This window comes from Anarhichas minor, unplaced genomic scaffold, assembly GCF_050575085.1.
Source record: "Anarhichas minor isolate MPS153535 unplaced genomic scaffold, ASM5057508v1 ptg000005l, whole genome shotgun sequence".
Taxonomy (NCBI): domain Eukaryota; kingdom Metazoa; phylum Chordata; class Actinopteri; order Perciformes; family Anarhichadidae; genus Anarhichas; species Anarhichas minor.
The window spans coordinates 1,600,383-1,621,491 of NW_027466451.1; the positions used below are offsets into that span (position 1 = coordinate 1,600,383).

General features: G+C 41.6%; 1 protein-coding gene across 1 annotated transcript; it reads left to right on the forward strand.

Moving 5' to 3' along the window:
* The first annotated feature begins 11,000 nt into the window (after positions 1-11,000).
* meak7 (MTOR associated protein, eak-7 homolog) lies at positions 11,001-20,621 on the forward strand. The gene is made up of 9 exons (XM_076075886.1): positions 11,001-11,098; positions 12,078-12,254; positions 12,370-12,624; positions 12,731-12,875; positions 13,242-13,456; positions 15,809-15,995; positions 17,155-17,273; positions 18,156-18,335; positions 18,578-20,621. The coding sequence occupies exons 2-9, from the start codon at positions 12,084-12,086 to the stop codon at positions 18,704-18,706; spliced, it is 1,401 nt and encodes a 466-aa protein (XP_075932001.1). The 5' UTR covers positions 11,001-11,098; positions 12,078-12,083; the 3' UTR covers positions 18,707-20,621.
* Positions 20,622-21,109: the final 488 nt, after the last annotated feature.

A 21,109-nucleotide genomic window follows, 5' to 3' on the forward strand; every position in this document is an offset into this window, starting at 1 on the left:
TGATCTACTTCACCCATATTCACCCGCCCGCACTCTCAGGTCAAACGCTCTAGGTCTTCTGTCAGTTCCACGCACACGATTTAAGACCCGTGGTGACCGAGCCTTTGAGGCAGTGGCGCAGTGGCGCCGAGGCTGTGGAATGCTCTGCCTGCGACTCTACGCCTCGCAGATTCTGTGAATACTTTTAAAAAACAGCTCAAAACCCACCTTTTTAGACTGGCGTTTGAGTAAAAACCCATGTCCTAGACCTGCTCTTAAAATATGTTTTAATTTTAAATTTAAAAAAAAAAAAAATTTTCTCTGTGTATGTAATTTATTGACCCTATGGTCACATTGTGTTTTTTATGCTTTTAAATGTCTGCTCTGTTAAAGCACTTTGTGATTTTTTTTGTCTGTGAAAAGCGCTCTATAAATAAATTGTATTATTATTATTATTATAAACCTCTGAGTCTTTGTCCTGGTGTTTGACGTTCTGTACATGAACACAGATAACGGAGTTGGATCATCTAGAGACATAATGTATCTCTGGTGTAACGTTACAGGCTAGGTTTTTCCACCAAATACATGTTTATATCTGGACAGTAAATACTGGGCCACTTGCTAATGTATTCTACCCACTCACTAACAGCACACAGATCTGTAAAGTTCATTTGTTTAGGTTGAAATTTGCGGTCTTTGGTGGTTATTGCCCTTGCACAGCTTGGCAAGCTACTGCACTCAGCCCCCAGCCCATTTATTCCTACTGAAGACTGAAGCCACAAATATCCAATGTAGCAATGTAGTTTTTACAAAACGTTTCTCAAACAGGAGAAAATAGTGCATTTGCTTTTTTGAGTCTCTTCATGGTTGGTAAGTGTCTCTCTGAGTGATTTTTTGTAGATGAAGAAGGCCTCTGGGGGCCCTGACTTTGGGCTTGGATGGATTAAGAGCTTACCCGGCCCTAATCCATCCTTTATTTTCTCATATTGTATCTTAATGTCTGTCTGTATAATTGTCTCTAATTGTCTCTTTGAATTGTATTGAGTTGTGGTGTGGGATAATGTTTCACACTATATTATGTCATAATTCACATCATAGTGTATTGTGAATTATTACATCATGGTGTAGTGGATCATATTTGTCTGTATTGTGTCAGTGTAGCATTGCATTGGATCCTAATATTGTTTTGTATTAGGTGTGTAGTATTGTGTTGCAGTGGTGTATAAAGTACCCAAAAGCCATACTTGAGTAAAAGTAAAGATACCTTACTGGAAAATGACTCCAGTAAAAGTAAAAGTCACCTATTAGAATACTACTTGAGTAAAAGTCTTAAAGTATCTGATATTTACTGTACTTAAGTATCAAAAGAATTATGAAGTTTATTCTTTTAAGTGCTGTGGCCACCATGACCAAGGACATGGAGCTGTGTTGAAAATAATTGGGTTGGCTGTGATCCATCCAGGAGCAACAATGTTCAACATAATATATTGTACATAAGTATACTTTTGCATCTACTATGAACTTATCATCATAATTCTCCGAATAGCAATATGACACTATGAAGGAGTTGTAACAGTGCGTTTATAAGTATGCTCATTCCGACTAGAGGATGTAGAGGGAAAATGCATAATATTGTGTTCAGCAAAAAATATCCACTTGATGCATCAGGTCAGTGTTGTGAGAAAGGACACCTGCCTTGTAAACTCCTATGGGCCTGATTTGAACACAATAGGCAAAGGTTTTGCTCAAGCTGAATCTGCAATTGGGCGACTGCTACCATCATAACTCCATCTGATCATCCACAAAATGACTCAAATATCAAAACATGATCAATACTAAAGCAGCACCGAAAGTAACAACCCAGTCATTATCTGAAACTGAAAAATGTCCTGTTCATCTTCAAAAGAAGTTGGTTTTCAAAATTGCGAGAATTCAGTCTCGCTCTTCTTGGGCTGAAGACTAGTCCTGCAATGCTAAACAGCCTTTCACAGGCCGCTGAGGCAGGTAGAGGTGTGTTCAGTTTCACAGACAGCTTGCGCATAGCTGGGAAGGATTTCCCTAATGCTAACCATAATGCTAACCCTAATGCTGCGCTCTCGCGGCTCCTGTCAATCCTATGGTGTGGTGGCTAGCTAACGTTATGTTGGCTAACGTTAAGTTAGCTAACGTTAGCCAACTAGTGCTGCAATGATTATACCTAAAATGACTGAAATCAACAAAATCTCACAATTGTCAACACTTCCTCAGCTCACTAACTCGCTCGCGATCCACGGGTGTTGGTCTTTGTCGTTTGTTGCGGGAGTAGCAGGTGCTTCCATTTCTGCTTCCATCATGAAATCAGTCATCGTAGAGTGGAATTCTGTTCATGTAGTCGCTCGCTAGCTATAGCATATAGCATCCTGGGCATCACTGGGAATCAAAACACCGCGGCTTTGAGAGCACTTGTTTGCAATTGCGCATTAACGTGATTAACCAATGATTTAACTTGCAAGCTAGGACCACTGATTCGCCAAACCTGCTTGCTTGCAGTCTCTGTTCCACCACAGTCCCCGACGTTGGTCTCATGATTCATTTTGTTTCTAAAGATAGATTTGATTTTGTAGCGAGTAACGAAGGTTTCAGGGGAAATGTATCGGAGTAAAAGTATCAGTTTTCTTTGCAAAATGTAGTGAAGTAAAAGTGAAAGTCAACTGAAATATAAATAGTAAAGTAAGGTACAGATATCCAAAAAAACGACTTAAGTACAGTAACAAAGTATTTCTACTTCGTTACTATACTGTTGTGTTGTGATGTATCACACCGTATTCAAATGTGCCATATGCATCATGGTATTGTATTGGCATCGTCCTGTTGTATAATATTATTTGACTTGTATTGAATAATTTTGTGTGCCATTACATCATAGCTCATTCTATCCCATCATATTAAAGCACACAGTATGTTTTGATTCATAAAAATGATAGAGCGTCATATCTCGTTGTATCATATTGCATATTGCAAATGTATTGTGCATATCATATTTTTGTTACTTATGTTTTATATTGTATTCCATCATATCCCATTGTGTTGTACCGTATTGTTTGGCATCACATCGTACTGTCATACTTATAATCTGACATACAATACTGTACATACGTTTTATACTCGTACAGTATGTCATAAATGACACCATGCCAGTAATCCTACAGAACATTTTCACATCCACTTAATAAGCCAGGAGGATTGTTTCTTGGCCGTGTCTTTAATTGGGCTTCACAACAGCTCCACTCACCCTTGTCTCAATGTTCTACCTTAAGGCCACACCCTTTACATTCTCTCTGTCTGTCTCTGTCAGACCAGCAATATCTTACATAATTCTGCTTTCTGACCCCCTTTTCTCCAACAATTACTGTGCTTTTTAAATCTTTCTCTTTCCATTCAACTTTGCCTCCTCCCCCGTAATACACTGCGCTCATCTATTTCCTGCTGAAGACTCTGCTCTGCTTTTAATTAAACTATAACTCTCTGCTCTGCATGGATCAGTAACACCCAGTAAAGTTATTCATTTATTGAACCTTCTGTAGCCATGAGGTTACAGTGAAAGGTCAATGGTTGTGCATTTAAATGGCACTCTGAATGACTCCAAGACCAGTTTTTGTAATCTCACTGTAAATCAAGGCATGGGTCAACTGGAGGGGGAATCGAGCTCTGACCTGTAAGCTATGGCGACATTTGTTTGATTCACGATGTAGAAATCTCAAACTGGATACACACAAACGTCTTTTAACTTAATGTCATCATTAAGTGTAATCGGGTAATTGTGTTAAAAAAAAAAAAAAAATTGTAATCAAACAGCAGTTTAATTTGATTTAGATCCTGTCAGCAGATTTTACTTAGCTGCTTACTTGCAGCAACATTATCCTCAAACAGCTATAGCTCAACATGCGTGAGAGATACACAGAAACATGTCAGAGCAGACGGGCAGTGACATGGGTGGATCATGGGACAATGGGCCCCTGGGCACTGGGACATGCTAAAGGCCGTACCACTTCCTCTACATAGGAGCCAGACACACATACTTTATAGTTGTTGAGCCTCTTTTCTCTGTGCATTTTTGTCTCTTTTTGGTCATTTTGCATCTCCTTGTACTCTTTTTGTGTCTCTTCATAGTTGTTTTGCATCTCGTTGTTCTGTATCTCTTTGTAGTTGCTTTGTGTCTCTCTGTAGTTGTTCGGCATCTCTTTGTAGTAGCTTTATGTCTCTTTGTGGTTATTTTGCATCTGGTTGTGGTTGTTCTGCATCTCTTTGTAGTCGCTTTGTGTCTCTTTGTGGTTGTTTAACCGTCGCTGTGAGTCTCTCTGTGTCATTATGTAGCTATTTTGCATCTCCTTGTAGTTATTTTGTTCTCATTGTAGTCTGTTTGTGTCTCTTCGTAGGGGTTTTATGTTTCTTTGTGGTTGTTGTTTTGAGTCTCTTCCTAGTTGTTAGAAAGGAGGAGGGATGTCATGGCTTCATATTACGTCATTGGGGTAGAACACATGTGCAATAAAATCTGGTCTGTACTGCCGAATGGCTCACTAGCTGGCGCCCGTTCACTGAACATCGGGATGATTGATTCGTATTGCTGAGGCGCTTACAGCAAACAGCTAGCCTGGTTCTGTCCAAAGGTAACAAAATATATCTACCTGCCTCTCTAAAACTCACAAACTAATTCATTATATATATTATCTGTACAGAAACCGAAGTGTAAAATCAACAACTATGTCTTGGCTCGAAGCAGTTGCCATGCAACCAGCCCCTGTAAAAGCCCAACATGTTATTTTTACAATTCAGTTTTTGTACTAATTAAACAAGCAATAATGTGTATAATGTGTTAATTGGTTAGTTTTAGGGATGCTGTTAAGTGTGTTTTGTTTGGACAAAGCCAGGCTAGCTGTTTCCCCATGCTTCTGAGACTTTATGCTAAGCTAAGCTAAACGACTCCTGGCTTTAGTTTCCCATTTAGCGTACAGATATGAGAGTGGTATTAATCTTCTCGTCTAACTCACGGCAAGAATAAAAATAATAAATGTAGAACTATTCCTTCAATACATTTTGTGGAGTACAATTTCAATCTCACAAAAATTGTATTCCATTACCAGTAATAGATACAAGTTGAGCAGAGTGATCACAGAATATAAACAGTGCATGAGACAGCGATGCTGCTGTTTGAAGTCTGGTATAGTGTTGTACAAAGCACTGAGATGGCACATTCCTAGAATAATGTCATCTTCATTTCCAAACACTATGCATCCGCTTTTCCAATCGATGTGTCAAATACGCAAATTTGAACGAGGGCTAACTTTGAGCCTGCAGGAGCCAGCCAGGAGTGGGCACCAAAAATTTAAAAAGCGCACTTGAAATCTTTAGTTGAATGAGCTTCAATTGAAGTTAGAAGGAAGCAGAGCAAGTATTCACAGAACGGAAGTGTAATATGTACCTTTGTCCTGGAAGGAACAGCAGGTGTTACTAATAACATGGCTCTGGTCTAGTGCATTAGTATGCACAATACCAAGACCCTGGAACTGACACGCCTAAGTGGAATGCAGCCATTATGTTGTCAAATGTGGTGCCTCTCTATTTTTGTAATGTGACACAATTCTTTTGCATTTTCAAGCAATAAACTTATTTGTATGTCCGTTCAAATGTGTGTGCCTCCAGATGTTAAAAGATATTGTTCTCACCTGGCTGAACAAATGTCAGACAGATAACTTTTCTGAGATATGAAACTGATCTAAGCTCCTGTTCCTGGGCGTACCGGGGCTGCATTCTGTAACAGGTCTGTTTTACAAGGTTGCACTTTACAGTCAAACCGGCAAGAAGAAGTCCCAAGAACACCCACATGAATCTGTGATGACACCCTGGACTGTTCTGCAGATGAATCAGCTGACGTCACATGTGACCAGAATGAGGAAGCTGTCTTCCACTGCAGCTGAGAAAAAGAGATATGATTTGCTTGTGTTGGGTAAATTGTATGGTTGCTCACTCTCATGCAAGTATTTCGAGTTGCCTTGAACAAGTAAGTTTCACAATAATGATTTCATAAAAGGTTCCAAGTTCATTTGTCAAAAGGTGAAGTTCCTTGTGGCCAATAGTTCCTGCATCATGTGTCATCAGAGGTTTTTGGGTCTCAAGTCAATACACTCAAGGCCCAAGTCAAGACAGGCACGTCCAGAGTCAGGACAGGTAAGTCCCAAGTTATGTCCCAAGCCAAGCTTGGGAGGAGATATCAAGTATTTTCAAGTCAAAAGGATCAAACCCAAGTTAAGTCACAACTCATTGTTGATAAAGTCCATGTTGAGCTGCTAGTCGTTTTAGATTTTGTCAAGTAGAGTCTAAAGTCATCGAATTTGTGACTCGAGTCAAAGTCACGTGACTCCAGTCCACACCTCTGCGAATGAGTATCTGCTGGCAGCTGTGGCTCAGGGGACGGAGCAGTCGTCCATTTTTCAGAAGGTCGGTGGTTTAATCCCTGACCCCTGCAGGCCGTAGTGTCCCTGGGCTACCCCAAAATGAGTGTGTGTGTAAATGTTTGTGGCAACTTGTATGGCAGCCTCTGCCACCAGTGTATAAATGTGTGCGTGAATGCTGGCTCGTGGTGTACAGCACTTCAAGTGGTCGCTAAGACTAGAAAGGCGGCATATAAATGCAGCCCATTTGCCTTATTGAAATCCTTCAGTAGACACATGCAAAGCACTTAGGCACTCAACACAAATGGTTAAAGGATGTAAATGTGTTTTGTTGTTTTACTGTGAGATCTTGGTAACAGTGACAGGCCTCATATGCCATTTGTGTTAAAACCTCAACAGAAAAAATGCTTTAGGTCAAGATCGTTTTTACTGCATGTCATTGTGTCTTTCTTTTTTTTCAAATGAATAAAAATGTCATGTGATCATGTTCATGATCTTTACCACTGGACCGAGAACACAAACAAAATTCAGAAAGTACAAGTGACTACAATTACACGGCAAGCCAGCGCAGAATAGCCTTTCTTGAAATGGATATGCAAGAACACTTTGAAGTCAGGTGATAATTTCTGTCTATTAAAGTGTATGTGTGGTGTGTGGCTTTTTTTCTCTTCTTCTTTTCAAACGTGTTATTCAAATGATGGATTTCCTGTGCAGTCACCAAGCAGTGAGACTTTTACCATATAGGGATGCAACTGAGAGGAGGGTTGGTGGGCAAAGGTAAGAGAAAAGAAGAACTAACAAGGCTCACTTCTCAAGTCTCAGCTTGCAGACAGCAGCTGAATCAGTAGGAGCATATACAGTTCAGTTCATAGTAATCAAGCCAAGTCTCTCTTTTATTGGAACGTGTGCACATACGCAATCATGTATCGGTGAACCATGTGTATCGCCCTGGTTCTGTCTGTGCCGGCTTGAAACACCAATGGAGAAATAAAAACAGCAAAGAGAAGTAGCTAGATGGAGACTGGTCTAAATTGTAAACTGGTCTGATTACACCTACAGGTTTTTGCAACTTTTAACCCAGAATGGTATTTTTTTCGTGGGAATTTGCCCATTGACGTCAACAGCCACCTAATTTTCGCTATCATCCTGCACAGAGGCTGCTTTCACACCAAACGCGGCGCGAATTATTCGCGCGAGTAGATTACATACAAAGTCTATGCACAGACGCGATGAGACTGGAGTGACACGAATTTGCGGTGGCGCGGCGGGATTGATGCGAATTCGCGGTGCGATTGGCGCAATTTCGCGTCAAACGGCAAATCGCCCCAAACGCGCGAGTTGAAATTTTTCAACTTCGGCTAAATATTCGCGTTACGCCCCAGCGCGATAGCCTATCAGCGTTGAGATGCTCCTCCTGTCATCACTGACGTCCTGCCGTTGTTGAATCAGGAAATAAATACTGTAGCCGTCTGTGTTCACCCAGAGCTCTACGATACCTCATATCAATAGAGACCGGACCAAATATGTGTATAAATGTGTGTGTGTAAACCATATGGTACAAACAATGAATAGACGCTGCCGTATTTACGTCTACATGACGTTATTCTGAGTGTTGGTGGAGCTGCTACAATGTTAGCTTAGCCTAGCACCGATCCATCCGAGCTCCATTGAGAAGACAAGTACAAATCGGCATCATTACGTATTTATTTCGGAGTCCCTTTTTGTCGGAGAAGACAAGTACAAATCGGCATCATTACGTAGTTATTTCGGAGTCCCTTTTTGTCGGTTTATTGCCGTTAAATCACAGCCAAATCAGTTTATTTTGTGTTCATAAAGCTGTAGTAAACAGCGACGTGTGGCTTGCTAGACATTGAATACAGCTCGATACTATGTTATGAACCCAGACAAGACGGCGTTTAGTTTCCCGGGATATCTGTGACTTCCACAACACATACTAAGCAGAAACAGGTTATTTTTTCCATGGTTAATGGCGGACAGTTGAACGGCTTTCAGGGCGATAAGCCACGCCCCCTCTCCGGCACGTCCAGCGCGATTCACGCGAATGAACACAAATAGTCCCCGGCGAGACCGACGGCGCGAATGGCGCGAATGGCGCGAATGGCGCGAATAGCGCGAATACGCGGCGCGATGAATTCGGTTTGGTGTAAACGCGGCATTAGGCCCTTGTGAAAAATGAGTTGACTTCGGGCCTCAAGTGAAAAATCATTTTAAGAATATTTGAAGTCATAATTCTGAAAATTAAGTCAGAAGTCTAAGTTTGAGGTCAGAAATCTGAGAAGAAAGTCATAATTCTGAGTTTTAAAGTAATCATTTTGAGAATTAAGTCTTCGGTATTCTTAATTTTGAAATAAATTCTGAATTCTAAATAATAAAATCTGAATTCTGGGTTAGAATTCTGTATTCAGATTTTTAAATTTTTAATTCTGAGTTCGAATTTAGAATTCTGAGTTCAAAGTCAGAATTCTTAGAACAAAGTCAGAATTCTGAGTTTAAAGTCAGAAATCCAAAAATAAAGTGAGAACTCAGGAATCAAATAAACTTCTTAAAAAGAAACACATTCTCCCTCATACATATACTGCTGTTGCACCCCCCCCCCCCCCCCCCCCCCCCACAGTTTAAATGTAATGTATGGCTACTATTCAGCAAAAGTTTCTCAGGAGTAACCAAGTTTTCTATTACCATTTTTAGGCCTCTGTGGATATATAAGAAAAGTGTACAAACTTGAAGCATACGCCCAATGAAGCCCAATACAAACTGCCTACCCCAGCTTTAACAGTCCTATTTAAATATCTCTCCATCAACTCATTTTGTCAAATCAAATTAAGTTAAAATGATGTGTCCTTAAAAAATATGCACCAAAAAGTTTTTTTTTGTGCTCTTATAACATGACAAATCTCTATTACGATTTATCAACACACACACACACACACACACACTGAACATCTTGCATCCTGTTCAGATGCAGCTTGTAGAGCTGGAGAGTTGGAGACTCTGAAAGAACAAGTAGCCATCAGCTAAGCTACTTCCTATCCACATGGTTATACCTACAGTAGGAAGTGGGCAAAAGGTTATCGCGTTGGTGATTCCGCACGGATAAAACTAATGCTCACTATGTGTGGGGTGTTACTTTAGGTAGGTTATAACAAGCTACAAGGTCAAACATGACCGTTATCAACTTTGGAATTTGTTTGTACAGTAAATGCACTCCAGAAGACTCAGAAATGATTTTCTAGGTCTGTTTCGTCTTACGCTGCACATCTTATGTCTGTGCACTTGGAGGTGGCAGATGGCTGCACGTCACCTTCACATTCAGCTGTGCCGACGTGGGTGCTTCCACTGTTCTACAATACCTCATTACAATGCAACACACCCAGCCCAGCGCACTCACATAGTAAATCACATGCCCTTAAAAGGCGCTTTTCAACTGCCTGCTGTTTCTGCAAAGGGCTGTGTGTCTTCAGCTACTCCCATGCAGACTCTACTGGTGAAAGATGGGACAGGACTGCAGTTCCTCCTCAAGTTGCTGTAAATTATCAGGTTTTTTTTGGGGGGGGGGGGATCGGCTTATAATGTGTGAGTTTGCATGTGAAGGAAATTCTGGGTTGAAAGATCAAATTGGGTAAGGGAACATCAGAGATGTAGTCAGATCCAAACTCACAATCTGGATTTACTATTTATTTCCTGGAAAATATATGAATGATTAAAAACAATTGAGAGTAAACCACACTTCCCTACAGTTTGATTCATGCCTTTAAAAAAAATTATGTAATCACACAAATCTTTCCCTTTTACTTTTACAACAAAACAAATGATTTTATCAATGTTATTTCAAATCTTTTGAAGCATCAGTGCCTTTTACTTTAATGAGATATTGGTAACACAAGAGAGCTAAGTTGCATTTGCTCTGATCTAGTCGTAAACTTGTAGGCTCATTATATTTCTTTGACCATGTCACTGTCACTGAGTATGTGTGTCTAATACACGGACGTCATAGATTATTATTCTTAATTTTACAAACCGTTGAATATTTTAGCCCAAAATAAAACGCTCCATTGTGTTACTGAACATAACCCAAATAAACACCGGCCAATTCTCCCCGCCTTCCGACATCATGGACCAGTCACAGCGAAGCAGGTGTGACATTTGGCTCGTTTGATTGGCTACAGTTAATGGGCTGCAATGAGTCCTAAAACCAAGAAGAGTTGAAGTCGAGAGATGTCATGGCTTCGTCATATTTTTGGGAGTACAACACATGCGCAGTAAAATCTGGTCTGCGCTGCGCTGGTCACAAAACATGATTGATTCGTGTCACAGAGGCGTGTTTATGGAGTGTGTCATAGTAGGGTATTTTATGGGTGAGAATTTACAATTCTACAATTATTGCATTTTTTTAAAATGAAAGACCGTAAACAAATGTGTGCTATTTGAAAACGTTTTATTGTATATCAGCCTACATCCATTCGAGCAAAACAAAAAAGTTCTGTCACCACGAGCTCCGTCAAAGAGCCCCTGAGCGGACACCATCCCTTTATATCTAGCGCCCTCTGCTGGAACCCTCCAACATCGCAGCTCCAGTTACACTGCGCATGTGTCATTCAATAGCCTCGCTCAGCACCAGGAAGTTCGCATTTTGTGCAGGATGGAAAGCTTAAGCTGCTGTGCTTTAACAGGTTAGCGACGCATTTAGCGTTCGTTTTGCTTAGTTTGAGAACATGACGCATGAGACCATTGCCTTTACATTTAAAGCGTAAAGGCTGTTGTGTTGAGGGAGACAAGTGAAGTATCGTTAATGCTGTGCTTTGCTAGCTAGTGCTAGCTAGGTTACCGTTAATTATCCAAGGTCCAAGATCAGATGTGTATGTCATTTAACCACGGAGACGGCTGTGGGCGGTCTGTGTTATTATGGCTGTGTAATAAGAGCCCGCTGCTTTACATGTAACGTGTAACGTTTCGTGACGTATGTCAGAGCAATGCTGAATTTGCGGGGCTGAAATTAAGTTTGACGATACAGTTTCATAGCTTTATGTGAAAACGGTCCACACAGTACTCTGGTTATGGGTCAGCCCAAGAATAGAGTTGAGATAAATCTTAATAACTTTAATATTACACACTCAAGCTTTAGCACACAGACTTTGAAACATGGGGGGTTGGGACCTCTGAGGGGTTGTCACTCAAATTTAAGCTTAAGAAGTCATTAAAAGAATAACTAAAAAATGATTAAAATATGTTGTCTTGTGAAATACTGGCATCCTGTCTCTCTTCAATAATGAATCAGCTGAATAAGGACAACAGCAGTCAGATTTTGCTGGGATATGGTGACATTTTACAACTGACAACAAATTGCCAAATTCAATTGGAATTGATATTATTGGCACATGTCAGACTTCTATGAGGATACAGAAGAGTCAGTGGTTAATCCAGTGTCAAACTCCAAAAAACGATTCATGACATCATCACTTTAACTCCTCACAACGTCATGATTAAACGTAGCCAGCTAGATGTTATTTAGACATATACAATACATGACTTTACTGAAATCAATATTGCACGGTATCTGTTTTAGGGTGAATTTAAAAAACTAAAAATTGTACCCTACTGTATGTCAACATAATGTGCGTGTGTTCCGCCACACCGTGTGTTGCTATGCAGGGCATCATGGGTAACACGGAGAGCGTGGTGGTGCAGAAGCGGCTGGCCCGCTTCCGCCCCGAGGAGCGGCCGGTGGTCGAGGGGGTCTTCGACAGGCTCCTGGGCGCCGCCGGGGGCCCTTCAGCACCCCCCGGGAGAACGCCAGCGGGGACAACTCTAACTCTTGAGATGCTGCAGGTGAGGCTGTTAAAGCAGTAAACAGACTTTACCATCAGTATATCTGTCAGGAATAAGTAGTTTCTACCAGTGTGTGGCCTGTGTATAATCAACCCCTCCTTTCGTCTGTCCCAAGTCCTCAATGGGCAGCCTGGCACCAGACTCCATGGTGAGGAGGGTCTACCAGTCCATGTGCAGTATTGACCCCGGACCGGCAGCTTCTGGGAAAACCAGCACCTCTGCAGCCTCTGGAGTCGGTCGAGAGCAATTGGTCGTCTTCCTAGCAGACACCCTGCGAGGCACCGCAGAAGAGCGGGCTCCTCTCGTCATGGCCATGTCCCAGAGCGGAGACGAGGCAGCGGTGGCTGTAACGCGTGAGCAGCTAGCAGAGGTGAGCAGAGGGTAACATTACATAACAAATAATGTCTCATTTCTCTAGTATTTATTTTCTTCTCTTCTTTTTCTGTTATTTTAACCCCCCTTCCTCACTTCTTTAGTTCCTCCAAGACCTGATATCTGCTGTAGTTCGGATTCTGGTCCACAGAGGGCGCCTGCAGGCCTGGCAGCCAGAGAGAATGGGTGACAGCTCCCTGGGTGTCCAACTCCTGGCAGAGCAGATGTGTTCTGAACTCAAACCCTCAGGTACACAGAGAAATGTGAATCCTCTCCTCACCGCTTCTCACCTCCCTGCTCTTCTCATCTCCTAATGTCTGCTTTCCTCTCCTCTGCACTCCTATCCTCTCCTCTCTCCACCCCTGCTCTCCTCTCTTCACCTATCCTCTCCTCTCTTCACCTCTCCTCTCCTCTCTTCACCTCTCCTCTCCTATCCTCTCCTCTCTTCACCTCTCCTCTCCTATCCTCTCCTCACCCCTCCTCTCCTATCCTCTCCTCTCTTCACCTCTCCTCTCTTCACCCCTGCTCTCCTCTCCTCTCTTCACCCCTCCTCTCCTATCCTCTCCTCTCTTCACCCCTCCTCTCTTCACCTCTCCTCTCCTCCCTTCTCCACAGATGAGGGAGGTTGTGATGTTTCCTGTCTGGAGGACTGGATCTTCAGGGTCTCCCAGGTATCGCTGTACCTGGAGATGCTGGTAGCTGAGGGCCTAAAAGTGTCCCTGAGTGGCCGGCCGGCCCCCACCCTGCTGCCCCCCTGCAGGGACACGCCCTGGAAAGAGCTGAGGTGTCTGCTGCTGGACATTCCCACCCTCATGTTTCTGGCACCACAGGTCAGAACGCAAACTTATTCAGCATCATATTGGTCGATTCTGACCAAAATGTCTTGACTCTTTCTTTGGTTTGAGCTAAAAATGCAACAATCAAACAGCATGGCTAGTCCACTTGGTATTTCAGCTTAACAGTCACTTGCTGTCACGGCGACGGATGACAAATATGACTTGTTTAGAATCAGCTTTGCTGTTTTGTAGCATCTAACAAAATAAAAATCACTTTTTGTTCTTTGGAACCATGATAACGATTGCTCGTTGCCACGGCTGCTAACGTTAGCGTTGCTAATTTGCTATCATGTGTGCTCTCTGAGTTTGACCTCTGACCCTTAAAGTTCCAATATAATTCAAGTGGGCAGAGTAGCCAAAAACTGTGCTCAAGTTGGAGTACTGTTACTTTGCAAAAGAAAGTACTCGGGTAGAAGTGATTTCAGGTTGTTGAATATGGAGAATCATTTCTAGAACATTCTGTCATAAGACAAACATTGAACTCCTATTTTGTGCTTGAGAGAGATCAACGTTGTGAATTTGTTGACAGAAATGTAATTTAGTTTGTTGTGCGCAAATATTCGGATCCAAGTTAAAGAGTCCCGAAACCTTATTCACGTTTCTGAGAACACGTGTAAATTATATCTGCTTTACTTTTCCATCCCTGCACTGCTTTATTCCTGTTAGTGCAAAGATCAGCCAAATTTAATATCACGTGTGATTATGTCCCTCAGAATTCTCTCAAATGCCTTTGACTGCACCAAGGTGGGGCTATAGTCCTCTAGTTATCACTACTCATATACGTGAGCTGTTCTATTTCTATAACAGGAACTAACAGCACTGAGTCGGGTAGAGTGGCAACGTATTATCGTGTAGCAGTAATGTGATCAGTTCCACCTTATTGTCATGTAGTTTTGTTATCGCTTCAAACAATTCACCCAACGTCAAGTCTTAAACTTTAGCTTTGAATATCATGTCATAATAGAAATGTTTCTCCCATCATTTAGCAATTTCATCTGCCCCTCTCACGCCATTATTATCAGATGGCAGATTCATAGTTTTGAATCACTGCAGATATTACTTTACCTGGCAAACAGATCAGCCGTTCTGGTTTACTCATTTCCTTTAGTTCGATTTTGAATTGGTCATTTTGTTTTTAATTCAAAGAAAAGTCCATGCTACCATACTGATTAGTATGCCAGAAACAGATTTAGTATGTCCCAATACAATGTATTTAAAATGCAGTACCAGGATGTTCTCCTACATCCGGTCACATTTTGCCGTATGCAATCTAGCATGCTTTTCTGGCTATTCTGACCCACAATCCTTTGCACAGCAGATGTATGCGCAAGAGCTTCAAAGTTCAAGGTGCCATGTTATGAGGAAGTAGTATTTCCTAATTGAATGCATACTGCATGCAACGGTGTGCACTTTGTAAGGGCATCGTAACCCAGAAACAGGCATTAAGAATAACAATACTGAAATAGCCAATCTTCTCGCTGAAGGTTTTGTCTTCCGTATTTAGGTCCTTCGCCTCCTTTTCCACAGGAACTTGACCCAGGGGACTAGGAACCTTTTCACAAACTCATTGCGTGTCGACCTCAGTGACAAGGGCCTGAATTTTGTTCTGGGGACACTTTACCCCCCAAAAAGGCGCGTGTTGGGTGGGTACCACTTTCTTAAAGTACAAGTGCTTTTTGGGTTAGGTTTGCAGGGATGTCCGTCACCGATTGGTCAAACACACACAGCGCCTCTACTTCAACTCATTTACTGTTTCATTCATAAAAAAAGGAAGTACTGTAGTATCGAGGGGAGTGCATTTCTCTTTGTTCGATAGCACTAAAAGTAAAGTTAGTCTTTGCTGTCGGTTTCCTGACTCCTGACTCCTGCACAGAAAAATTGAGGGAGAGAGATTTCGTGACCATGAAACGCTTAACGGATGATTTACTGTGGAGTCGGACGCTCTCCTCTGCATTTCATTCATTACATCAGACATCAGTAAATGTCGTCGCAGTGAGACAAAACCTGAGGATTATTTAGTTTTTAGTTTTTTTAGATGGAACAAGCGGGCAGTCTGACGTGCAGGCTGCAGAGTGTGTTTAACCTGCGACCACTAGCAGCCCTTGTCATGGAAACGTAGACAACAACAAGCTGAAGGAACCTTTTAGTTACTTGGAAAATAGTCAAAATTACAAGGAAGTTCTTGGTGGATAGAGGCATCAGTATTATATGAATTCATAACCACTTCTTGGAGTAGCTTTAAGTAATGACAAGGGATAGGTCCTGTAAATGATCACATGAAAATAGACCCATTCATCGTTGGTGTTCTAGAATGCTACTTACACAACTCTACATTCATCTCTCCAGTTGCCGGACAGCTACAGCGCCCCCTGGAGGCTTGTGTTTTCCACGCGGCTACACGGGGAGAGCTTCAGCCGGATGGTGGGCGGCCTGACAAAGTGCGGGCCCACGCTGCTGCTCATCAAAGACACAAAGGGCCACGTTTTTGGGGGCTTTGCCTCCCACGCCTGGGAGACCAAACCTCAGTTCCAGGGTGAGAGAGGAGACTACGATGTTATTTGCTATTTGAGGAATAGCTTCTCTAGCTCATTAGCTGCCTTCCAACAACTTCATAGAGAACACGAGCCTACATGACTTGCTCTTTCGTGTTAGCAAGTGAACCAGTGCTACAATGTTTTGCATAAGAAATAGTATGCTTGATATTGAATATAACTGTATCTCAGGTTCTTGTCATTATTGATATAACTGATAACAAACGCTGTGATTAGCTTCCCTCAACATAAAGTATGGTTTTGCAGCTAACCAGTAATAGCATGAGCTATCAAACTTGCAGAGTATATTAGAAACCTGATAAAAGTGCACTTTCATATTTTTCACTTTTACATAATTATTACTAAGTATTTTGCTCAGTATGATCCTGCCTGCGCCAGTCTATTGGAACCTTTTGATAAAAATGTGCAACTGTCACAGATTTGCATCTCTGTGTTTCAACGCTTTCATACTTCAACAGTTTAACAACAAAATGTGACAATGTGACAACATTATCGTCTAATTTGACAAACATCAGGTGAATTTATTGGCACAATTCAAACGGGATAGGAAAAACAAATTGTCTCTCGTCGTATATATTTTTTAATTATATAAAATAAGTTCCCATGGTGGTCCACAGGAAGGGGAGGGACTTGGCCTCTCTATAGACCTTTTTCACAGTAGATCATGTCAATTACATTGTAGGTGCCAGCGTGTAGGTGTATGCCAGCGTGCACATTCTTAGTGCACTGGAACTTGGCTCTTCTTTAAGGTGCTGCTTTAGATGTCTAGACCCTGGATTATGAGACTGTTCATTTTGCACTGCTGAATAAAGAACAGAGGTGAGATGTCTCTTATAGATAGCAGGTCATTTCAGCTTCTAAATAGTAGAAACAGTACGATCACGTTAGTGTGGACTAGACCCCACATGAGGACAGATATTAAAGCGCTGAGAAGGAACCATTGAGGAAGTAATACTACTTGTTTGAATACTGTGGACTGTCACTTGAGTTTTCTCTCAGATCTTAATACTTTGTATATGTGTGTGTGTGTGTGTGTGTGTGTGTGTGTGTGTGTGTGTGTGTGTGTGTGTGTGTGTGTGTGTGTGTGTGTGTGTGTGTGTGTGTGTGTGTGTGTGTGTGTGTGTGTGTGTGTGTGTGCAGGTGACTCCAGATGCTTCCTGTTCACCGTGTTCCCCAGACTGAGAGTTTATACAGCAACAGGATACAACCAGCACTTCATGTACCTCAACCAGAACCAGCAGACCATGCCCAACGGACTGGTGAGACTGCACTAGTTTAACGGAGGGGGACTTCTGTTGCTCATAGCCTGTAATTATCACATTGAGCTTAAAATGTAATTACCTTCATTTAGCCAGTAAATATTGTTTTTCAGATATAAGTTTTCTGATTTAGGGGACAAAAACCTTTAATAGGTCAAACTGACCTGTCATGTTAATAGATAAATCACAAAGCTATGCATTATTGTGTTTCCAAGTGCCTTAACTAACTGCAGCTTGCTAACAGCTAACTTGTCCCATCATAATCCCCTGGTAAACACAGGGTGGTAAAATAATCCTTAGACATGCTGAAATCTGATGTTTTTAGCAAGCTAAAGGCATTTTGTTCAGCCCTTGTTTTTCCCTCTGGTGGGCGTGGTTTTCACAGTATGACATGTTGACTTATCACCTAAGAGCTGTTTTCAGTGAAAAAAACTCTGTTAAACCCACTGTATACCACCTGCCCAACACTAAACATTAGACAGACAAAGTTAGAACCAAACTTTTCTCAGGAGCCAAAACAGAGCTAAAAGGAGAGTGACTATCCTCAATATATGTCAATTTTGTGTTTTCAGCTTTTTCCTCCAAGTGGCTTAAAACAATATATGAATGCAGCTTTGAAATGGCTTTGTAACATAAATAAGTTCTGATGCAGTATTACTGTTGGTTTTATTTTCAGCGTCATCATGCGCTTCAATTTAAGTCTTCCATCGAAATACTTTTTTGGCGTCACAATGGTCCCATTTTACTGAAATTAGATTTCACAAAACACGGTTAGTTGAATTCCAGATAAATTGTTCCCACTTTAGGATAGAACAAAAAAAGACTTCATTGAATAAAATATGAATAATTGACTTCATTCTTATGTTTTGCGGTCTTCAACAGGGTATGGGCGGTCAGCACGGCTACTTCGGCCTGTGGCTGGACAGTGATTTTGGCCGTGGTCATAGCCGGGCGCGGCCCAAGTGCACCACCTACGGCAGCCCTCAGCTATCCGGAGAGGAGGAATTCACCCTGGACTCAGTGGAGGTGTGGGCGGTCGGAAAACCCCCCAAACCAGAGGAGGTCGGAGTACTTGCTTTTTTTGCCTTTATTTAATAGCAGTCACAATACAGGCAGGCAGGAAACAGGGGGGGGGGGGGGGGGGGGCAACCTTTTTTTATTTTTTATTCAAGCAGAGGAGAACATGCACATCAGGCGTGTAATTATCTGCACCAGAAATAGAGAACCTCATTTACATTCCAGCTGTTTCCTTTTAGAATATGAAGAATTAAACCTGTGCTATTTCTGTATGTCGTGTGTTTCAGGGCGAGGAGGGGAAGGGCAAGAAGAGCATCCTGGATGCGGATCTAGAGGTCCAGGCCATGATGGAGATGACAGGGAAGACTCTACACAGTCAGGGCCTCAGGGAGCCAGAGGAAGACCAGGAGCAGTGAGGGGCAACAGGGAGATAGACCCAAAACAATCTGAACTTATTGGGGCTCCCAGTCCACCTGGTACTACTGACACAAATTGGGATTTTATCATCTGTCACACCTGGTTAACATTTACTCCTGACTTTTAAGACATGTCCTCTGTATACGATATAGGGATATGAGATTTCTGTTTCCTTGTCTTTGAGCTTGGACCTTTTAACCCACAAAATGCAGCTCTTTTGGATCACTGAACCCTGAGAGGCAACTGAGGGACAATATCTGGTGATCCAAACTGACCTGAATTGTTTTCTCACCTGTGTTTATAACTTTTAAAACGTTTTGACGGGATAATCTTTCTAATTTACTTTTTTTTTCTCTATCTGTGATTAACGTCTATCTGGATTTTTCTGTTGTCAGGATAATTTTTCTCAGTGTTTGTTCTTGTATTACTCATTTTGGCCACAAGAGGCTGAGATGCACCACTACTCCATTTTCTAAATAGCACTAAAATCATTTGTGTTTTCTTCAAGGTTTTAATTTACATATCACACAATATAATTGTGTTTAGATTGTATGGATCATTTAAAAGTCACCTGGTAGAAAACACAAATTCTTTTAGCACTATTTTGAACATGGGGGGACATGGGTCACAGATGGCGAAACATTATACTTTAAACAAACAATGTCCGTCCTATTTCACAGAAGAACATAAACACAGGAGAGAAAACAATTTAGATCAGAAAATGGATACCTAGATTTTCGTTTTTTTTGCTCACTTGCCTCACAGGGCTTCCATATTTCATAACACTAAAGTCATTCTCATGTTTCAGCTGTTGAAGATGGCGTTTGCTAAAGAAGATGTCAGAAGTCATTACAACAGAAACCGGGCCGACAAGGTTTAAGTAGGTCTGAAGGCAGCTTATAATTGGTCTGTAAAGTCAAATCTAACCCCTTCACTCACAACTGAGAGCTACCAGTGTGCATAAAGCCAGCTTCTGTCATCAGTGTGAAAGGGACCAATGTGTCATGGGTGTGTTCACTCTTACATCCTCCAAGCTCCAATGGTGTTAAATAGATAGAAGCAAACCTTTTTGAATACATATTCACTAGATACCGCAGAAAGATCTATCAGATAAGAGGCAGTAGAAGATGTTTTGCAGTGGCCTCAGGCAAAATCTGAAAAAAGTGGCCTCAGGCAACCAGAATGCAATGCTTCCACATCATCTCTAATCAAACCACAAACCACAAACTGAAGTACTAGGTTGAGGAAAGTGAGCACAATAAAACGAAATTACACCATTAAAAGTTGTATATAGCAGTAAAATAATACATGGAATGTTCCTGAAGGTCTGGGTTTAAAGGAGGTAAGGATCTCCCTCAGCCCATTTTAAGAGAAGTCCAATTGTGAATTGCCATGTGACAGATCATTTTATTGCTACAGTAATAAACAACCTTTAGGTTTAAGAGACACAATCCGACTCTGGCCTGTTAGTCAGTCTCTATCGAGCTGCTTTACCGGAGCCATTATATGTATATGTGAACATGTGACTGATGACAAGATGAGTGATTTAACCATCTGAGGAGCTTGGGAGTTATTCAGGGAATGTCTTGACTACAAGAGGAGAGATTGACTTTTTATTCTAATACCAGGGATTCTAAATACTTCCTCCCTTCTCAAACTGACAGTTGTGGATAAGCTTCTTGAATACAAGAGACAAAAGTACCTCTGGATTTGTTTGTGTTGAATTTTTATTTATTTAGCATTTTAGGTCTATTGCTTGTCCACCCACATCATGGCCCACACATTAAATAGAATGTTGGATACGTTTTTTTTTGTGTGGAGCAAATCTACGACATGGAGCAGCAGGTACAACAGTTTTAATACAAATTCCTGTAAAATGTACCATTATAAATAGACCTGTATTGTGCAAGCAGATGTGAAACTGCATTTTATTGTCTTTTTGTATCGGGTACAACTGAGACTGAGGAGCTGCATCCAAATCATCAGGTGTGTGGTAGAGCATGTAATGACAAGCAAAGTCTCAGTCTTTTAAAGCTAGGGTCAGTAATGTTGAGCTGTACGAGTGTACGGTAGATTTCAAAGATTATTGAATGTAAAAACCCAGCCCAGGATTGCCAACTCTTTTCCATTAACAGTAGCTAGCAGCATTAGCTCCAGAGAACGCTGAATGTATGGAGAAACTGGGCAAATCGGCAACACTGACAGCCCGCCCCTTTAGGCCTCACTCCAAAGCCATACCCACAAAATGAATTACGCATCATGATGACAGCAAAGGCATCATAATGAAGGCAAACACTTCATAATGAAAGCAAGCGCAACATTAATGATGAACATTAGTTTATCGTTATGAACGAAAATGCATCATAATGATGTAAACACAATAAAAGTAAACGCATCATAAT